The sequence below is a fragment of the Perca fluviatilis genome, chromosome 14, assembly GCF_010015445.1.
Source record: "Perca fluviatilis chromosome 14, GENO_Pfluv_1.0, whole genome shotgun sequence".
NCBI lineage: Eukaryota > Metazoa > Chordata > Actinopteri > Perciformes > Percidae > Perca > Perca fluviatilis.
This window is the reverse complement of record NC_053125.1, coordinates 8,562,287-8,584,841: the sequence shown is the minus strand read 5'-3', so window position 1 is coordinate 8,584,841 and position 22,555 is coordinate 8,562,287. Positions and strand designations below refer to the sequence as shown.

At 39.8% G+C, this 22,555-nt stretch overlaps 1 protein-coding gene and 1 long non-coding RNA gene across 2 annotated transcripts; one reads left to right on the top strand and one right to left on the bottom strand.

The window, feature by feature from the left end:
• Window positions 1–13,350: 13,350 nt before the first annotated feature.
• Window positions 13,351–14,764, bottom strand: LOC120573551 (WW domain-binding protein 11-like). Its single transcript, XM_039823340.1, has 5 exons — window positions 14,714–14,764; window positions 13,904–14,581; window positions 13,767–13,829; window positions 13,612–13,665; window positions 13,351–13,527 (listed from the first exon to the last, which is right to left on the bottom strand). Exons 2-5 carry the CDS (start codon window positions 14,579–14,581, stop codon window positions 13,351–13,353), a joined length of 972 nt encoding a protein of 323 aa, XP_039679274.1. The 5' UTR covers window positions 14,714–14,764.
• A 3,720-nt stretch (window positions 14,765–18,484) lies between these two features.
• LOC120572413 lies at window positions 18,485–21,002 on the top strand. Its single transcript, XR_005641446.1, has 3 exons — window positions 18,485–18,826; window positions 19,356–19,500; window positions 20,624–21,002. It is a non-coding gene; the product is annotated as an uncharacterized LOC120572413 (long non-coding RNA).
• Window positions 21,003–22,555: the final 1,553 nt, after the last annotated feature.

The window sequence follows — 22,555 nt, the reverse complement described above, 5'->3', positions numbered from 1 at the left end:
TCTCGTCACACCCTTATTATCTTATGATACATCCGAGGGCTGTATGCTGTAAAGCCTATAACGTGGATGAGAGATGAAGCCATGGAGAGAAGCTCTGTTCACAAAACTGCAGGCTAACCTTAGTAGCTAGCGCTAGCTAGTAGCTAGCTAGTAGCACGACATAATGATTACATCTCCTTGGTTGTCTAAATACCATCCATCGTTTATTTAGATAAGGGTGTAAACGATCTAGATCTAGAAAATAGAAGGCATCATGCTAGCTATGGGCTATGTTTGCCAGTCCCACCTGTGAAATCCCCCAACGGTTGTAAAACACATTTTCGATTAGATATCTCACGTTTTGATGGTAGCCTAGCTCCAGTAACAACATATTTGCCTAGTGTTTATTTATTACTTGGATGGGATGCTGTTCAGCTTTTCACAAATTTAGACAGCTAGATAACGCTATGCCGATGTTTTGCTAATGTTAGTGCAACAGCGTTAGCCTAGACTGCTAGGTAAATATTACGACTGCCTTCGGAGTTTCCTATATCTGCGTCCACGTTGTCAACATAAGAACTGTGGCGTTTGTACCATAATTTTATTGAATGAAATGTTAAGCTTCACTCCAACGAGATGGATGGGTTTTTGTTACGTTACACACAAAGCTAACTGGCTATAGTTAGACTGTACGTATGCTAGTGGAATTAGCTAACGTTGCGTAGCCAGCCAGCAGCTTCGGCAGTAGTTTTGGTGAGCTAACCACGACACCTAACCCATCCACGTGTTTCCATTTCAAACATCACTGCAGATTGACTGCTTTTAGCAGCAGAGGTTGATTGTGGGCAAAAATACTGTCGTGGTTAGCTCGCCGAAACTACTGCCGATTGCCAAAGTTGCTGGCTGGCTACGCAACTTTAGCTAATTCCGCTAGCATATGTATAGACTAATAGACCCTTTGCAAACACGTGACCAAAACCATTCGTGTGTCTCAAATCGCGCACTTCCCGTAGTGCACTAAGGGAAGTGCACTTCGTACACTATGTACTTACTTGCATAGTGCGTAAAATTTGACGGGGGAGTATTGTCTCAAATCGCGCACTGCCTTATGTATATGGGATTAGTTTTGTGACTTCAATTCCAAGCAAAACTTCTCAAGTATCAAACAAAAAACACTAACTCAAGCAAAAAAATTGTCACCTCAAAGGTAAAACTTAAAACTTGCAAACAAAACATTTGTGTAGTTGTAAACTATTGGTCTTTTATTTGTTTGATATGATGTCCTTTTGTTTACAGTTCCCTCTGCTTCTTTCTCAATGATCAGTCTTTTGCTCTCTCCATCACGTTTGCAGTCATGCTCCCAGCTTTCTTCTTTGCGCTCCCTGAGTTTTTGCTTGCGATTCTGACACAAACATCTCGCATTGGGTGGGTCTTACAGGGGTGCGTCCCCATTGCCTAATGAGTGTTAAGGGGAAAGTTTGAGTGACAGCTCAGCCTCAGCGCAGGTAAACTAACGTTAGAGACTCAGAGTCTGGTCTGGAGGACACACAAGCCACTCCACAGGAGATTACTACAAGATTAATAAAGTGTTAAGTATTGATCATATATATATTATCTGTGATCTACGTTGCAAGCATGGTTACTAGACATTTGTTGTTTTGTTGTGTTAAGTTACTAGCTAGCTAGCTAGTAAAGCTTTTTTAAGTTAGCATTTAACGTTAGCTATACTGCTAACGTTATCTAAAACTTGTAGCCACCAGCTACCTTCTGAGCTAATTTACCATGGGAATCATGTATTCTTCGTGAGGCCTTACTCAATGGAGCTGTATTAATTATCGTCTTCTCTCTGTAGAGACCTGCAGGACCCGAGCAGAGCTACGATGCTCTCCCAGGTAACCTTAGGTTATAACGTAGCTATATTATGGTCTATTAGGAAAAATTATTATCCAGCTAACTACTAATTGTTGTGGTTGATTGGCCTGATAATACACAATGCTAGGGTATTGGTTAAGTTGTACAATGTAGAAGCTGTGAATGTAATATATATAGAGTTCGACACATACATTAGATAATGTTCCATCTGTACACACTGTTTCTTCTTTCTTTGCACTACCTTAAGATGGCAGATAACGGACGTATTTTTTTGTATTTTTTAGCGCTGTAAATGTCAACAATATTTAGAATTAATGCATAGCGTTACTACTGTCCAAACTATGTACTTTAACTAACACACCAGGCCCTTGACAAATACTTTGCTTAGTGATCCTTATGGTTTGATGTGATGTGCATGTGTCCTGGTGGCTGGCCATATCTTACTTTACACATGTAGTCAATGTGGAGGTAGGAATCTAGAAAGTGTGATCAATAATTATTCCAGAAATAAGTGTTACAGTAGTGTTCAGAAAACCTAGAAAAATGTTTCTAGAGTGCAGGCTTTATTACAATTATTTATTATTGAGCTAATTTCAAACACTTTTTTATCATCCAATAAGGTACTTCAAGCTTTACAATAAGAAGTCAAGGAAGTGAAGGACTACAGCCACATCCCAGCCCTTCAGAGAACTGTCCTGCAGAAAAGGCTGTCGTCCAGACTGGAGCGGTGGGCCATCAGTGAGCTCAGATGATCCCAGGCGTCCAGGAGTTGTGTGATATTCCTGCACCACCCTCAGATGTGTTGTTGCAGACACAAGTCAGCAGAGAAATACAGCTTGCCTTAGGTGAAACTGAATATGTGAAATATATACATAACCCAATTACTCAGTATGTTTGTGTATTGTTGGTGATGAAAAACTGACCCTGACCTGTGATGTACTGCAAATAATGACTGACACTGAGTTCCAGCTTCTTCTACCACCAGGGCCCCAGCAAAATATGTTCAAATATCCATTATGTATGTGAAGTTTTATATTGGACTAAAAATAAAGCATTATAATAGTCTCAACCTTATTTCCTGTTTTATATAATGAACCAAACAGACAAGGGTGAATGTAAAAAAATGTTTTAATATATTATGTGCATTTTAAAATATAATTACAGTAAGACAATGTAAACACAAATTAAATTACAGGACAGTATACTGTAGTAGGAGATATTGACATACAATGGACTAAGAAACTACAAGTACACCAATGAAAACTTAAGAAAAAGGTTATTGTAAGTGTTAATTGAGTATCTGAGCAAAATATGATCAATACATACGCTACTGGTCTATACCCTGGCTGTTTGAAGCCTTCGCACACAGTGTTTCCTCCACAGAGAGACTGAAGGCTCCTCTCCCTCTGCTGCTCCCACATCCTCCTGGTTGGTCTGCCTGCTGCCTGATGTGAGCTGTGATAGAAAATTATAACAAAGTTTCTTACACAAATCAAATGGTAAAGTTCTTACTGATAACTGAGGCTTCCAAGTTTGTGTGATTTACAATTAAAATAACTTGCTTTTAAGTAGCCATTAGCAAATGTGTAGCCTTTAAAAACACTGAACATTTTCCTTATGCTGACCTGCTTGCAAATGCAACAGAAGACATGTAATTAGAGTTAGGATAGCCAGTCTTTGTCATAACTAGGAAAGTACAGATGAGCACAAAACTATAAAGATGAACCAGTTAAGCAGTGCTAACACTGCATTTGTACTGTACAGTATGTGTCGACCTCTAGATATAATACATTACATTCACAGCTTCTACATTGTACAACTTAACCAATACCCTAGCATTGTGTATTATCAGGCCAAACAACCACAACAATTAGTAGTTAGCTGGATAATAATTTTTCCTAATAGACCATAATATAGCTACGTTATAACCTAAGGTTACCTGGGAGAGCATCGTAGCTCTGCTCGGGTCCTGCAGGTCTCTACAGAGAGAAGACGATAATTAATACAGCTCCATTGAATAAGGCCTCACGAAGAATACATGATTCCCATGGTAAATTAGCTCAGTAAGGTAGCCGGTGGCTACAAGTTTTAGATAACGTTAGCAGTATAGCTAACGTTAAATGCTAACTTAAAAAAGCTTTACTAGCTAGCTAGCTAGCTAGTAACTTAACACAACAAAACAACAAATGTCTAGTAACCATGCTTGCAACATAGATCACATAATATATATATTAATAATACTTGCACTTTATTAATCTTGTAGTAATCTCCTGTGGAATGGCTTGTGTGTCCTCCAGACCAGACTCTGAGTCTCTAACGTTAGTTTACCTGCACTGAGGCTGAGCTGTCACTCAAACTTTCCCCTTAACACTCATTAGCCAATGGGGACGCACCCCTGTAAGACCCACCCAATGCGAGATGTTTGTGTCAGAATCGCAAGCAAAAAGTCAGGGAGCGCAAAGAAGAAAGCTGGGAGCATGACTGCAAACGTGATGGAGAGAGCAAAAGACTGATCATTGAGAAAGAAGCATAGGGAACTGTAAACAAAACGACATAATATCAAACAAATAAAAGACCAATAGTTTACAACTGCACAAATGTTTTGTTTGCAAGTTTTAAGTTTTACCTTTGAGGTGACAATTTTTTTGCTTGAGTTAGTGTTTTTTGTTTGATACTTGAGAAGTTTTGATTGGAATTAAAGTCACAAAACTAATCCCATATATGTACTTACCGGAAGTGACGATCAAAACATCTCAGTCCTCCTCCTTCTTCTTCTGTGAAATTGTGAATTATACCCAGGGCAGAGCATTCTCACCACACATTTCTGCCTTGTTCATCAAAATGAATGTGATGGTTTTTATTGTTGCTTGTTTTTGCCCTCTGTTTTATGCAACCGTAAACATCCAGGTATGATGATATTCATACTTTTGCTCTTAATTCATTGTAAAAAAGAAATTGGAGCAATTAAAATGGTGTCCAACTGACATAATGTTAATATAGAAAATAGTCATATTATATGTTTATATAAAGGGTGTTTATTGCAATAGCTATCAATTACAGTGACAATACAAGAGTGAAAGCAGAGGCAATCCAATAGACATTTAAATAGATCCTATTGTTCTATTCATTGCTGGCCCTGTATTTTGATGGGGAAAGTGATATGAGGGTGGACTTCAGACTCTCCAGGGGGATCCTTTAACGGTACATCCTCGGTACGGCGTAGGACCCGTCATCGAGGCCCTTGTCTTCCTCTTTTGGCTCGCCAGCGGTATCCATCGTGATCGGTTTAGCCAGAGCCTTTGCACACTGACAGTGCACTGTGCTGTCCACAAGAAATCAAGCAGGGAAATCCTCTCTCTCCTCCCCCAGGTCGTTCGCCTTCCAGCAGACGAGGACTTCCCTCAAGTTGGCAGCATTGTCCGTATCCCTAACGATTATATAAGTCAGATCAGGACAGAAACAGCACTGTTAATACGATATAACATAGCATACATTAACGTACTGTAACATTACTACTAACGCTCGCAGCTTAATGTATATTCACCAGATCACACATCTAACGCTAAAATCGTCTACAGTGAGGACGATAGTTTAAAAACAACAACCGTATACCACAACACATGTAACGTTAGCTAGGTTATAACTTATTTGCCAGTGGTTAAACCAAAGAGTAGAGAAGTACCGGTAACTTCGCCGCTGTTAGCTAGCTAAGGTTAGCTAAAGCTAGCTTAATAGCACGTCAAATTACGGTACAAATAAACATTATAATTCGCGGTAAAAAAATCATCACTGACTGCAAAATTAACCACACATACATAAACAGGTTGCGTACATGTTAAACAAGTATAGCAAAAAGACTAATGTTGAATTTACATTTGGGTCTCGCTGTCGCGTATTCGGCCGCCATTATCGAAAGTTTTTCACCTTTTGTTAGCTCCGCCTTTTCTTTTTTTCGCTTTTATGTAGCCAAGATGGCGACCGTTGAGTGTGGAAAGTGTCCATCGATCCACACTCAACTTTTTACCGTTATGAGTGCACCATCCGGGTACTTGTAGTGCACTGCATTTACCACACTTCGACGAGTGACATTTTGAGTGTACTCAAATAGTTAGTATAAGTACAGAAGTGCGCGATTTGAGACACACCACATGTGACAACGCCATGACGGACGGCAGAATCACCGGAAGCACAAGCTAAACCGTGTAGTAGACGAGCGGAAAGTTTCATTAGTTTCAATCAGTTTAAAATAAATAACAATTAATAAACTGTAATAATAATACTATCTTCTTCTTTATGAGTGCTTCTATTGAACAACAAGTTGCTGTGACGTTATCAGTCGAGGTAGGGCATCTGATAGGTGCTCACAAAGGTATTTCAAGAAGTTGGAGATCGCAGGATTGGATACCGACCCTTACCTTCTTCCTCCCTCCATTTTCAGGTACCTCATTAAATCGCCGAATCTGCCCAACTTCAGTCCACACGATCTGTACCACTATGTGGTAAATGGGGTATCCCCATACACTGGTGCTGATCTCAAAGCTTTAAACACATCGAGGATTATGGCGTTTCATAATACCGAGCCACTTAGCTGCCCTCTGAACCGAGCCAACTACTGTATAACACAGCTTTGACTCACCCGACAGATCACGATCAAACTGTAAATGTAAATACCTTGTACTAACATTTGAATTTCCCTTCGTATTAAAGGCAACCTCTGAACAGGCTAGTGTATTTCCAGAGTCACAAGTTATCCTGGAAGCTAACGTTAGCTAGCAATCACCTGTTGAGCTCCATGCAAAGTCTGCAGCCAGCAGCAAAGACAAACTCCCAAAAGAGCCACATAAAGTAAAACTGAAGGGAAGTTGTGCACCATTCAAATACGAAGACAAACAGAGTTGGTGTGGTCTGTTGTTATCACTTTAAGTTAATTAAACTTAACTAACCGAACTAAATAGAAGCGGTTTAGGCAGGCTAACATGCTAGCATTACGTGGCTAATAGTTAGCTAGCTCTACGTTAAGAGTGATTTAATATGGGCCAGTTTGTGATACATTAAAGCGTAACTCTCGCCAAAATGCAACCTAGGGTCTTTTTGTGAATGTACCTGAGTCAAACTTTTGTTTAAAAGCATATTTAGGACGGAAGCGCCACTTTTAAGATTTACCGTATTTTCGTTTTTCGGTCAAATGGCCTTTTGAATGGGAGTGATGATCAACATAGCTATTTTTAAAACACTAAGAAGGCTCGACACAACATGAAACTATGCTCCAAGTATCACCAGGGGCTCTACACCTTAACAAAAGCATTGACAACATTGTTTGTATACCCAGAGTTTACTAAAAAGAGAGGTTTTGAACAACTCACCGTAGCTCTTGTTTCCGGCCGCAGCCATTTTATCAGTCAAAAATAATCGATTTCCGAATGCAACGTTAACAGGGAGGAGAGTGAAGACGGAAAGCTCCTAAAGCTTAGTTCCATATAAATGCACGGATAAGTCGTTGTCTTGTCGTTATTGAAAAACAATATTGACCTTGTAGTTGAAAAAGGAGCCTTATATGGAGTCTGTTCATTCGCATTCGGATATCGACTCGTTTTGACTGCCGAGGTGGTAGTGGCCGGAAACAACAACAGCTGCAGTGAGTTGCTTTCTTTTTAGTAAATCTGTGTACACAAAGAATGTTGTCAATGCTTGCGTTCAGGTGTAGAGCTCCTGGTGATACTTGAAGCAAAGTTTCATGTTATGACGAGCCTTCTTAGTATTTCGAAAATAGCTATTTTGAGACTAGCATGAGAGTGCCCCTAGCTCTCCCTTTCAAAAGGCCATATGACCCAAAAACGAGAATATGGTGAATCTTAAAAGTGGCGATTTGGTCCTAAATATGCTTTTAAACTAAAGTTTGACTCACGTACATTCACAAAAATACACTAGGATGCATTTTGGCGAGAGTTACGCTTTAAATATTGAAGGAACCTTAGAAGTGTGTTCCCATTGTTAACACAATGACTCAAACCAGACATAACACAAAGCCTACAGAAGCCCACCGCACAACAAGAAATAACCATTTCATTATATGAGTGAATACGTACACGTTTGACTTGACATCTTTCTACAGTAACAGCATAGTTCTTCCACCATCCGTCATGGCGTTCATAATTTGTGCGAGTAGAGCGTGACGTCATGTGCAAAGGGTCTATAGCCAGTTAGCTTTGTGTGTAACGTAACAAAAAACACCTATCTCGTAGGAGCTAAGCTTAACATTTCATTCAATAAAATTATGGTACAAAAGGAGCACTAACGTCACATGTCTTATGTTGACGATGTGGACGTAGATATAGGAAACTCTGAATGCAGTTGTAATATTTACCTAGCAGTCTAGGCTAACGCTGTTGCGCTAACTATGCAAACGTCGGCCTAGCTAGCCGATCTAAAAAACGAACAGCATCCCCGTCTAAGCTGTGTTTCACTTTCCCTCCAATATTATTATAAACATAATAAAGACACATGGACTCGGTCGAGACCAAAAGCCATATTTTGCAAGACCAGTGTAGTGTTAATTTTGTCACCTATTTTTACTTTAGTCTGTCTTGTGCCAAACATTTTTGTTAGTCAAGTTTTAGTCGACTAAAAGTCTCGTCATTTTAGTCTAGTTTTAGTCAAAAGAGAACTCAAGGTATCTTAGTCGAGTTTTAGTCGACTAAAAGTCTCGCCATTTTAGTCAAGTTTTAGTCAAAACATTTTAGTCTTTTTTTTAAATAAATTATTTCTGATAACCATTTCAGTCAAATAGTTATAAAAATAAATAAATCATATAAAGTTATATAAATATTGAGCCTCTTCCTTATTTCACCAGTAAACGAAAAAAACAACCACTGCATTGGAAAAGGATATTTTACAATAAAATAAATGCAGCACGAAACTGGCGAGGCGTATTTCAAGTGAACGCAACATATGTGTTTTAAGACAACGGCAGCTACAGACTGTCGTACGTCTCGTGTTGGAATCCTACATAGTGAAATAGAGACAACCCTTTACACCGTTTAGCTGTCAGCATTGTAACCCTTTTATATATGTCAATGATTGTAACCGTGTTTACTCCAACTGCTAGCTAACTGTATGCTAACGTTACCTGCTGCCAAATGTAGTGTTAACTAGCGCCCCATGCAGCGATGTTTCGGTTGACTCTAACGTCCGTTTAGGAGCATCAGAGAGAAGCGCAGGCATTTAAGTGGCACCAAAATCTGCGTTGCTATTCGGTCCGGTAGATAACGGTCGTTAGGGCACCTGTCGGTGCTGTAGCACCGGGTCTCGGTAACAGCTGAATATTCTATCTCATGATGAAAAAGTAGAGACGATTGTAGACGAAAATGAAGAGAGATTTTATCTTAGTTTTTATTTTATGCAAAACATTTTAGTCTCTTCTTTTTTCGTCAACAATAATGCATGTTAATTTAGTCTTAGTCAGCGTTTTTGGACATTGGCGCAGTCTCGTCATCGTCTCGTCTTAGTTATGGAAAAAAAGGTCGTTGACTAACATTTAGTCTCGTCTCGTCTGACGAAATTAACACTAGACCAGTGGCACAGACCGTGACCATAGATATAAACCGAGACAGGGCTTTCGTCTGTCGTCTCCCCAAGGTGACGTTATGCAATGCATTGTGGGGGAAAGGAGAAAAATTGCAAACCACTGTAAAATAGTACTTTTTCGTATTTTATTCCATTTTGTGATATCCTTTGTATTTGATGTTGTTGGGTAACAGTTTAAATGTTTATTACCAACAAGCAAATTTGTTAGAAAATAAATCCTGCAAAATGGGCTTTAATGTCACATAACGCCCATAATAATTGGACTTAGGGTTAGATTTTTTGACAGTTTTCAGTGGTTATGAGGAGCAATATGAGAGAGAAATATGGTGATGATTGATCATTGTTTAGGTACATTCAACCACTGTTGGGAATTCGTAGGGTACAGATCCAATTATTAGTAAATCAAAGATGTTTTATCAATATTAATAAAGTTATGAATATGGGTATTCAAGGTATTTGAGATGTAGTCTAGCCCAAAGACTACAAAAAATGGCTACTCCTGTGAGCTGCACAAAACTATTTAGCCTCACGAGGGCGGTAGTGGTGCTAGGTGTAGAGCCGGGTAGCTAGGGCTAGCAGGTTAGCTTTCAGGCTAACGTCTTACAGACCAAATAAGTGTGTTCCTTTAGTCTGTAAGACGTTAGCCTGCTACTTCGCCATGTGCTAGCTGTGTAGATATTCAACGCAGGTGTGTGTGTGTGTGTGTGGGTGTGGGTGTAAAGAGAGAGAGAGAGAGAGAGAGAGAGAGAGGAAATGAAGGGAAAACACACTTGGAATAAAGAAAAGGCTCCTTGAGTCTTGATCTCTGTGGGTTCTGACCGTGATCACCCTCTCATTAAGTACAGTACCTAACCTCTTCCCAGCGGGAGAAAAGCAATGTAGCATTTACAGTTTTGACCAGGCTGCATTAGTCAAGCACAACATATACCAACCGTATCGTGATCGGAGTACATTCACAGAAAATAATAACTCTTACTTTCTGATGGTCCCAACACCACGTTAAGATTTTTCCTTGCCATAGGCACCAATGAAGAGGAAAACGTTAATGTGAGATAACTTCAATAATCGTTGGATTTTGGTTTAGTTTTATTGACAGGCTTAAGTGTTCATGACAAGATATGGTCATGAGAAATATGGTGATGATTGATCATTGTTTAGGTACATTAAACCACATTAAACTTTTTCACGTAAAGGGTTTTCGAATGTCCCGCCGAAAACCAATAATTAAATACACAGGCATCCTACCTTTCCATGCAAACCGATATAATCCATGGAAGTATCCATAGCAACAACTAGATCTCACAGAATTCTGTGAAATGAACATGGCCCCTTAACTCAAAATCTTTGGCAGTTTCACGGAATCGCAAAACATTCCGTGATGGGCACACAGAAAATTGACCTCTCGCCGGCCCCTCCCCCAAAACGGCAATTGTCCAATCACACATCGTAGCAACCGTTACTATGTGAGCAGGTCCGACAAACACTGACTCCAAGCAAGATGGTGAAGCGGTGCGCACACGGCGTTTGTAAATCGGACACTAGATACCCCGATTGTCTGGAGGATTCATTTGCACTAACGTGTTTACTATTTGGCAGCCTGAAAACTGGTATTAAAGGCTGTAGAAAGAATGCGGAATGAAAAGAGATCATGCAGTCAACAGTGTTTCCGTAGTAAATCGGACTCCAGCTGAAGTTTATAGCTTACATCCTTGACACATATATTCTATAGTCCAAATAGTAATATACAGGCTTTTATTGCAATCTCTTAGGCCTACATGTAGGTGTACTTATATTTAAATAAACACACAGTAGCTGAGTTTATGCAGTGTCTTTTATTTTACTCATGTTTTTTTCATGAGTCAGAACGAGGCAACAGCTGAGGGAGAGCTCGTGTCCTCCGCCCCCCCGTGCTGGACCCTGTCTCCTGACAGCAGAGGGGCTGGAAAAACAAGCCGAAATAACTCGGTCAATGGTACAAATAAATTGTTCACGTTCAAGAGAAAACGTTTCATAAATGAGGGCCAACGTGAGCGGTGCCTACAGTGGATAAAACAGTGTGGACGGCCCCGCTCCCAGTTAAATGTGTTGAACATTACGAAGCATAAATACGTCTGCTCAAAGGTAAGGCTAACAGCTAACTAGTTACTGTGTTGTCTAGATCTACTAACTAGAGGCAAGAACACAAATTGGACCAAAGTTATGATTACCATGGATATCATTGCTACATTAGCTGCTGTTGTGTTGGGTCTTTGAGCTCCCCAACTTTATTTTTCGTCAGTTTACAACAAAGTCGAACATTTGAATATATCCCTCCACTGCATACTGTAACCCCTTTTGCCTCGATCTGGAGGATATCGCGGAGGTATTGCTCCAAAAAAGGTCACTGACACGCACGGGAATACCTCTTCCCGTCATGGCAATCTGTCGCGCTGGTTGTGTTTGACCATTTGTTTGTCGGACGTAGCAACAGTAACTAAGGGGGGCGGGGCTTGGCGAAAGGCTAATTCTGTGAAATGAACACAGATCACCGAAAATTCCGTGATGGTCCACGGAAGAATTCCGTTAAATAAACACGGCCCCTTAAGTTAAAGGTCCCATATGGTGAAAATGTTTTTTTATGGGATTCTGTGTGTCATATAGGCTCGGGGGTGTAAATTAAAAGCTGTGAAAATGTGAAATCGCTCACTGCCGCCATTTCTCCACCCCCCACAGAACTAGACCGCCTCCCAGCTGAATGGGCCAGTTAGAATTTCATGTATTTGCTACGTAGAAACCGGGTAACCAATGGGTGTCGTGTTCCAAAATCGACTTAGACCCGCCCCCTTTTCTAACGTTCGCTTCGTGCTTCTGAGAAGAATCCGAGAAGATGCGGGAGTCATGTCTTCCCAGAAAACCGGCCATGAGAAATGCATCATTCCAGGGTGGGAGTATCAAATACATCACTGCACTGCCTTCCAAAAGTAAAAGATGTCGCTGACAGGTGGATGGATTTTTTTTTTTGGAGACTTGCCTCAACCTGTGCCGAGTCAGGCTTTTTGGCTAGCTACTGTATGTAGCTACCTAGCTACTGAACTGCACATTTCTCACCGCAGTCCTACTGAATCAGGGGCTATATGATGTCGTATCAAAACTACTGTTGATGAAAGGATCCATTCCCACTATTCAGGACCCTCTCCCAAGCATTGAAATGGTGAGTAAAAAACTATTTCATAACGTAGATTACTAACAGAGTTGATAATTTCGTTTTTCCTAATGGTTGTTTAGTGTCACTGTGTCCACGTTCGGACACTTTTTGGCTAACGTTCTATCACAATATCTGTTATGATACGAATATAAATGATCTATTAATGTTTTCAGTTAATTTAATGGTGTTAAACTAAAGTGTAAGTTCTTACCTTTCTAACGGTATATTGTTTTAACAATTTACTTAAGCTTTTAATTCATAAGAGTTGGCTAAAGTCCGCTAACACCGCTGAATTAGCCGTACGCTACCCTTGGCCATAACCGGACACCCATATCTCCTCGCTGTAAACAATGGGCGCTGCTGGGTTTTCGGAGGTTTTAAGTTGCTGCAGTGCTGTCAAAACTTCCGGGATGATACTTCCGTCCTTCACAATAAATTTACAACTCTGAATTGTGCAATAAAAGCATCTTAATTTCCATTTTTAGCCTATAGCACCACCTACTGGATGTTTTGTTAAACTACCAATTCTCATTTTTGATATCTTACAACTATTGCATGAAAATAAGCAACATACATACATATATATATATATATATATATGCAATAAAATACTATTATTATACTAAGATTTATAGTAAAAAAAAAGTGTTCATAATTGTTCAAAAATTATATTTAATAACAAAAAAACAGACAAAACATTTAAAAAAAATAAATAAATAAATACAAATAAATTAAACATCTGAGCACCAAAAACACCAAAATTCATTGTTGCTCAGCTCATCCTCCTCCCAGCTGACACAAGTGGTGTGAAACCACGACACCAATCCCTCTGGAGCCTCTGGAGGTTCGGGTTCCCTGCACCGGCCACCAGACTGTCGGCTCCAGTCTCCTCTTTGCAGCGGTGTGACCTACTCACAAAAAGAAAAGTGTTTTAAGAATATATATAATATAATAATAATTGGCATGCAAAGACTTAACATTGAGTACACTACCGGTGGATGTCGTGGGCCCAACAGACAGGGAGGAGGAGGAGCTGGTTCTTTCTGCTGTATAAATAAAAATGTTTTGTTTACTTTTCACCATGGCTAATGTCACTAACCTAAATATAAATGTTGCTTGTATTTAACAGATTATATTAACTATTTACAGTGGGAGGGAGAGGAAGAAGTGGACCCTCGGCGGCCCAATCCTGCGCCCGATGTGGAAGGCTCTAAAAGAATAATATTTTATTATTATAACAGGGTTTAATACAAGTATTTTGACTGATTGATATAATTTGCTGACCAGGAGATGGAGGATGGTGGTGTCCCTCTGCAGGCAGGCTTGTCCCGGATGGTCTGCCGCTGGTGGCAGGCAGCTGGGGATCGTGGGAGGCACAAGAGGGGGCAGAGGGTGCTGAGGGACCGGCGATGGAAATGCCGGAGCTGGTTGCTGGCGCAGCCCCGAGGGGCCAAGTTTTCTGTGGCTGGGGCGGGAGCCGCTAGGCAGGGTAGAGGAAGTGGCTGCCGGGCTGGTGTCTCTGGCCCGCTGCTGCTCTCGGTCTCTTCTGGCCAGAGCTTGGGCCTCCTGCCTTGCAGCACGGTCCTCCACCTCCTCGATGGTGTCGGACATCTCCTGGGCTGTCAGTATCCTGGCCTTGGTGACATTCCTCCTGACCTTGCCAGTGCTTTTGTTGTAGTTTATTTCGGCCAGGAGCGGAAACCCATGCAGAGCAGAGTACAGACAGTACTCCACCAGGGAGTCTTCGTCTGCATGGGTGAGGAGTGACCTCCAACAGATGGAAAAATCGGAGGCCACTCTTCCGCTGACTGGGTCACTCAGGCTTGACTTAGGGACCCCAAACCTCATGGCTGCCTGCCGTAGAGAGAGCCTGCCTGCTTCCACCTCCTGCTTGGCCTGGTCCATTGCCTCTTGGGTCCATTTTTTGGTCTTCCTCTTCCTCATCTGCCTGATGTTGGGCATCTGCAAATGCACATACATTTTCTTGTTAGAAATACATTAAAATTCAAAATTAGGTTAGGCATGTCATGTCTTGTTTAATAAGGTTGACAAAATCTATAAATTGCCACATTACATGGACACAAAAATACTTACCTTCAACCAAAGTGGCAATTTCTATATCCACTTTTTCTTTGGGCTTGATGCCGTAAAGGAAATACAATTCTCTCACACACACACACACACACACACACACACACACACACACACACACACACACACACACACACACACACACACACACACACACACACACACCTAGACCTGAAATATATTTTTATGATATGAAATTAAATGTTAACAATAGCCATTAAAAATTTACAGTAAAGCCAAAGTGTCTTGGGTTATACTGGTTAAAGACATAATGCTGAAGGAGAGGCAAAAAGTGCGGTTCTTTCTAACTCTTGGAAAGAAATGTTATTTATTAAATAGGTACAAGGAGACAGAGTGAAAAAGAAAAATATTTTAGAAGAATTGAAGAAGTGGTACAGTAGTAAAATGATGTATAAGAAATATGGGGAAAAAATTACTTGTATTTGTGAATTGAATGGAGTTATTAACAAATGCATTATTTAATGAATTTGTTAATAAGTAAAAGAATACATGTACCGCTGAGGTGTAAGAAGATAAATGTGTAGTTTGAATTTCAGGTTAATGTTGTTAAGGTGGAATGTTGTGAATTGATGTTGGGGGTGTGGTAAACAATTGATAGGGTGGAAGTTACACTGACATATCTCTAAACAACTGACATTAATAGTGGTTAGTGGTGTGTGAAAATTTGAAGGAGGGTAAGATAATCTTACAAAACACAAAAAATTTGTGGCCCAAATAGTAGGCCTATAGCATTTTCTATTAATAATTATTGAAAGATGTATTGAGCAAGTGCAAGATTACTTTACTAACAACACTTACCACTATGCAAGTTATAGGTATGGTATTCACCTCACTGCAATACACAAATGTGGATAGCTGGCTTACAAATTATACTCAATGCTGGTGGGTACACTACTACACTTGTGCTGCCTTCATGTGATTGAATCACATTTATCTAAACTTATTAGTTAGTACCCTCACAGTGGAAAGCTAGTGGAGAGGTCGCAAGAGTTATTTTAATGGTGCATTATCTTGTAGAAGTCTGGATTGTGGTGTCCAGGAAGTTGCTCGACCTTTGTATAATTTCACAAATATATGCGATATACTTAGTAAGGCTAATACTATGTTTGCGATGATTCTACTCTTTATTATGCAGCCCCTACAACAGAGCTTAAAGGTTTGTCTTGTGAGATTAGCAAATTGTATAATTGATCAAAACAAATAAACTTGTACTAAATATTCAAAACTATGAGTATAATATTTGGTTCTAAGTATAGATTATCTGTCAACCTAAAATTAATATACAAGTTAATGGTCAAAATGTACAGCAAGTAAAAAGGTGAAGCTTCTTGGACTTTGGCTCGATTCTACATTGTCATGGTCTGATCACATCAACAAAGTTGTTGCTAAAATGGGCAGAGCTGTTGCAGTAATGCGTAAATGTGCACAATTTTAAATTCACAGTTGTTTAGTCGTGTTGTTTGTACATTGGTTTTGTGTCATTGAACTGTCTGTTGTATGGTCTGCTGCATCATGCAGTCATTTAAAGAAATTACAAGTGGCTCAAAATAAGGCTGCAAGACTGGTTCTTGGTTGTTCTTTGAGAACTAGTGTTGCAGAGATGCATGAACGTCTTGCTTGGCTGGTGGTCAACATAGACTATCTGCTAATATTTAATATTTTCATAGAATTATTAACACTGATTCCAAAATTTCTACACAATATAATTTACTATTCAGATATGCATTCACATTACACAAGAGGGGCAATAGTCGACAGATTTCTTTACCCCTACCTAAATCTGACTCTATGAAGAGGACCGTGTTTTATAGGTCAATTGTGTTTTGGAACAATCTTCCAGTTGGGGTGGAAATTAAGGAAAAATTGGTTTTTAAAAAGACTAAGACTGTATTTGTTTTCAACATCGTAATATCGTCTGGATTGGCTGAGAGAGGTTGTATCATGTGCTATGTTGTTTTGTATTATTTTACTATTATTCTAATCAGTACTTTTTGTATTGTTATTTTTTCTTGTTCTTTTATGTCTATTATTATATGATATTTTTGTGAGTAATTGTGATTGTAATTACTCACATACACGTTTTGTATGTATTGTTTGGACCCCAGGAAGACTAGCTGTCGTCTCGGCGGCAGCTAATGGGGATCCTTTTAAATAAACAAATAAACACAGAGAGAGACACACACACACACACACACACACACAGAGAGACACACACACACACACACACACACACACACACACATACACACTGCCTACCTTGTTTTCTACTGTTCCTCTTTTTTATCTTCTCTGCTTCTGTCTCTCTTATTCCTTATTCTTTTCTGACTCACTTTCGTTATCTTTTCAGTCAAGCACATAAACCACACAAGAATAACAAAGTTACAAACGTTGAGAGCCAAAACACATTCAATCTTTGTCAACCTAGCTAGCTAATAAATGCATTGTATTGGAGGTTAATCTAGCTATAACGTTATAACCACATTTACCAATAGCAAGAGCCACTACTGGCTTTTAACACAATATCCCCTCTCTCTCACTCACATGCAGTTAGATGATAGCTAATACATGAATAAACGTGATGTTGCTGGGCTTATGAACAAGCGTACTGCCTAGACAGTCGTGTTAAAGCTAGCAAAAAAATGCATACTCATGCTAACGCTAAATCATATCAGCAGTACAGTAAAAATAATAAACTTTGTAGAGCGAAAGATCGTCGCCCAAGCGTTTTTACTACTTTCCCTCATCAAAGTCACTTTCATATACTAAATAGACATGTAAATGTCCGTGTACATATATACGAAATTTCATACATAGATTGTTTGATGGGTATAAATCAATTATACATACATTTTTGGGCGATGATCGCAAATTCAAAGTACCGCGAAAAGACTGGAAAGTGCGTCACGTCGGAAGTGTCCGGATATGGCCAATAGCAGCAAGTGGTGTCCGAACGTGGACACAGTGACGCTAGCTGGCTGGTTAGCTAGCGGGCTTTGGCACCGCTAGCTAACATACGGTTTATCCCTGTGTGTGTGTGGGGGGGGGGTGGTGACTGTGCACATTATAACTATATAACCTAGTTGGCTACTGAACTAACTAAAGTTAGTACTGTAGCTAAGTTAACTGTATAGTAACGTTTGCTACAGCAAACAACAGTGATGTCGCCTACTATTATAGTTTGTTTGTAATATTGTTAATCTCGGGCCAAGAGGAAACTAGAGATAGTCTGGGACTGATTGTGTGAGTGCATCGCATCGTCTTTTAGCAAGCTGGCGGAGCGCGTATCCTCAGCGTGGTGCTCTCGCCGGGTTCAAGTCCGTTTTTTAGGGGTAAAAGCGCCCCGAATTCCCCTGGAGGCGCCAGCAGCTTTTTTTGCTCCACCCTGCTGTGAGACGGGACGCGCCGCGGCTCGCCATTTGCAGCGTCTGATATACAGTATTTTCTTGGCGGGGGAATCTGGCAAGAAAGTACACTAATAATATGTTATAAACGATATAAATAAATGATTACCTTATTGATATACATGACCGATTCTGTGCAATGCGTCCCCTGCTTGCCAACCCTTTTGATTTTCATTTCTCTCTCCCTTCTGTCTTCCTTGACAGACAGATGAGGTTACACAGTATATATTGCAATATATGTTATAAGCTCTACGTGTGATTAACCTAGGTAGTTACCTATTATTTATTATATTCACATATATATGTATTGCATCTAACTTGTTAAATACCTTCTTATACTGCACTGTGTTCACTGCCACTGTTTAGTGTTATTTGCCTCATGCAAGTGCCTTTATTTGTCATTTATGTTATAGTAGATAGAGGACGCTACCTCATCATATATGTTTTTTTCTTGTGTTCTATTGCTGCTGGTCTCTGAGTTACCACACTTTTTGTTGTATGCCTACAATGAACAATGAAATATCTTATGACTTGCAATACTATCACTGACACTGTCTCCTTCCCATTTCCTAACATATCTGAATTTATTGCACCTGTTTCCCAGGCCAGTACCTCTGCCTGACTGACCCCCTTCCTAAAAGATCTGTTGGAACCCAACTATCCAAGGACACTAAGACTCTCGTCAGAAGCAGAGGTTTGTGAAATTGAATTTTTGTAAATGTTAGTTTACCTGTTGTTGTATTTTATTTACATTTGTATTTATAAGCTGATAAGTCAAAAGTAATCATTTGAATGATTACTGGTAATAGTTATTCCCAAATTATATATCTATGGACCTTACAGTATATTCCCATTGCAGTTGAAAGAGAGGAAAAAAAAGAGGAAACAAATATGGGAACCTTATCAATGAGACAGTACATAATGTGGGCAGACATATAACATTGATCTTAGAGACTGTATACATATATATTGTCCTATGCACTACATGATATGTATTTATGGATCATGATAGTATTTTATGTTTGTTATTACTGCTATTTCAAATGAGCCACAGTCTACATATTATCTGACCAGATTATTTAAAAAAACTACAAAAATAAGTTTTGATCTGTGCCATTTCCTCAGGTAGCTTAGCACAGTATGTAGACTTCTCTTTCTTTGTACAATGTATTGGAGTAATAAAATACACACCCATTACATAATTTGCATTGTTGTTGTTGCAGACTCTCTCAGCATCCCACTTAAATGAGAATGCCAACCGGCCACAGTCAACAAGTGCTCTGGGAGATCCTGCCTTTAAACTGGCCTTCCCTAAAGCAAAGAAAGGGGGATACAGCCTCAAATGAGGGAAAATTGAGCCGACATTCTGTAAGTAAATTATCACAACAACATGCAACATTAATTAAATTTTATTTTATTGATAGTGTCAAATCGTAACAGATGTTTTCTCAGGGCACTTCATGTAGAGCAGGTACAATCACACACATCTGCCAGAGCCGCATATTTTACATCAGAAGAACTATAATTCTACATAAATATGAAGAACACAGACATGGTTTTACAGGCAAAACACAATACAGTCGCTTTTTCCTAAAACAGGAGGACAGCTGGCAAAAAAACAGCAGATGCTGTAAACACGCAAATCACAACGCTTATTAATATCACTTCTCCATCAGTCAGGACCAAGATCTGAACAATATTTACACTGTGCTTTCCATAAACTGCTTTAGACTATTATTTTAGTTGCAACCCCAACAGTGGTAAGATATCGTGAGAGCAAATAAATTATATAACAACATAATTCAAACCGCAACACACGGCTCAAGAAGCCGACAAATAGCCCTGTACGTAATTACCTCCGCTGAAAATCTATATCTTTCATAACAACTGATCCACAGTCGTGATACACAAAACCCTGGGTTGAACCTGAAGTTACCTCGTTAATGCCAAATCTTGCGTCGTATTGATATTGTTTTTATTAGTCATATTTATATTATTATCTCTTCCTTTCTTGTTGATGAAAGTTTCTCTCTGCAAAATAATTAATTCATATGTTACACTTAAAATGATTTTACATTAAACATTTATTTCTGTAAAAATACAGATACAGTTCAGGTCAGGATCGCTCTCTGTAGCGTACACACTTAAACTCGTTGATCACGTACTGGCGATTACTTCTACTGTCAGCATTAGCTACTGATGCCGAGTGTATTGTAAAGCCTAGAGCACCCTCTGCTGACATGCTGAGCTTAGCAGGAACAACCTCACCCATTCAATCACATGTACTCAAATGACCCTGTGACCAGACAGAGATACAGAGAAGTAATAAAATAGTTTATTTATGTTTTGAGTCCTTGGGTTCTAATCAGTTCAATTATTAAAACGGGGGCTAATATTTGTCTGTCTTGTACAACACACTGGGTCACACATACATTTAGTAAATTGCTATTAAACATTACATGTTAATAAATAAATATATTTCATTCCACAGGCTATGTGTTGTCCCTGACCCAGCACCTTTTACTGAAGAGCTGCAGAAGATCACCATTCCAGAGGATCTTAGCGCTGAGCCAGTCAGAGCTCAGGTTGTTGCAACTGTTATTATCAGACTATTTCTACTACAGTTCATATCACTACTGAACAGTAGGTTCTGTCCCAGGTTTCTGCCTGTTAAAAGGAAGTTTTTCCTCGCCACTGTCACACCAAATGCTTCCTTTTGGGGGAATTGTTGGGTCTCTTTAAATAAAATTGAATTGAACATTTGTAATCTTCTGTTGCCAATTGTTTCTCTGCTGTGGCCCTCACACGTCACCTGTAGTAACACTAAACATCAACTGAAGCATGAAACAGGAAAAGCACGTCAATTGGTTTAATTCACTGAAAACAATTTGAATGCAATTGTAAACAAAAATTCACTTTAATACTTGATCTGGGTGTTTTCAAATATTTAGTACTGACTGGAGAATGTATATGAACGTTATGTTTGAACATTACATATGAACGACATTGTGAAGACCGAGGTAACAACATTAATATCTGTAGTAATTTCCTTTTATATTCGTAAATTCTGGTACATTTTATGAAACTACAAATAAGGTTGTACTATATTGTCTACCGGCGGTGGCAGGGGACCTCCATGCTGCTGACACCGTTGCCTTTTCCAGGCAACAGCGGTGCACAGAGAGCCGGGGATAACAGTAGGTGGGCGTGTGTTAGGTAACGCTATGTGCCGTGCACCGGAACATAAACATAGACACATCACCGACAGTATATAATAACATGAAAACACATCATTCACTCTAAGTGGTTTCTGTGACTTTCAAAGGTTTAAAACCCAAAAGACGCCAAAATACACAGCCACCATACGTTAGCCTTAGCCCCGAATAGCCACATCACTGAAGAAACACAATCAACTTACCACTCTGAAACATCTTGCTGACCTCTTCTAAAAGAAATGAATTGGTCCTCTTCGCCTGAATCCTCTGAACTTGAGTATTTAAATTCAGGCTCTAACTGGGAAGGTCTTGCAGATCCCGCTGCCATGTTTATAGACCCTTTGCAAACACGTGACCACGACCACGTGACGACGCCATGACGGACGGCAGAATCACCGGAAACACAAGCTAAACAGTGTAGTAGACGAGCGGAAAGTTTCATTAGTTTCAAATAAATAACACTAAATAAACTGTAATAATAATAATACTATCTTCTTCTTCATGGCTTCTTCCGACATTGTTTAAATTCACCTACCCTGGTCCCTGTCTCGATCCTGCCGGTAGCTAGCTTGCCCCGCTAGCCGTTAGCCGTTAGCTGTCGGGTGGTGAGTGTAGTCAGCCAGGCTTCTGTGATAATCATCCCAATAACAATCCATGGAGCGGCGGTGGTGTGGCTATGTCTTCCAGTTACTGAAGGCTAGCGTTAGCTTGCGCTTGGAGCAGCAAGTTCATCTGCCTGTTGCCCCTCTGTTTGTCTCGTTCTTTCCAACTCTTGAGGCTAGTTCTTCATCTGTATACTCGGGTTTGAATGAATAAGGACGACCATATAACTCAAAAGGCTCTTCCGTGTGTTGTATAACTGCTATGTTCTCCATAGTTACATTACTCCAAGCTTCTTCCCTTCTGCCCTTCACTCTTAACACACTACGCTCCGATCGGCACACTACTGTTACCTTTTCTTGCTACAACTAGCAGCTAACAACTACTACCACACTACTCACAGGACGGTAGCTAACGGCTATCAGCTAGCAGGGCAAGCTAGCTAGAGGCACGTACCGTTGTTCACTGGCTGAGCCAATGCAACTTTCTAATGGATGCCTGAAAGCATCCCAGCTCTGGGAAATAATTAATCACACGTTAATCCATGCAGTAAATCACGGAGTGTCTATGATCAGTATTAACCACACATAATGTAACATCTAGCCATC

Bases quoted from the DNA above. Each gene is read 5' to 3' on its own strand.
- LOC120573551 (XM_039823340.1), bottom strand. From the start codon at position 14,581: ATGCCCAACATCAGGCAGATGAGGAAGAGGAAGACCAAAAAATGGACC. The intron at 13,830-13,903 runs GTCAGCAAATTA...TTATTCTTTTAG, and splicing joins CCACCATCCTCCATCTCCTG to AGCCTTCCACATCGGGCGCA. The intron at 13,528-13,611 runs GTAGTGTACTCA...TTTTGTGAGTAG, and splicing joins TGGGCCCACGACATCCACCG to GTCACACCGCTGCAAAGAGG.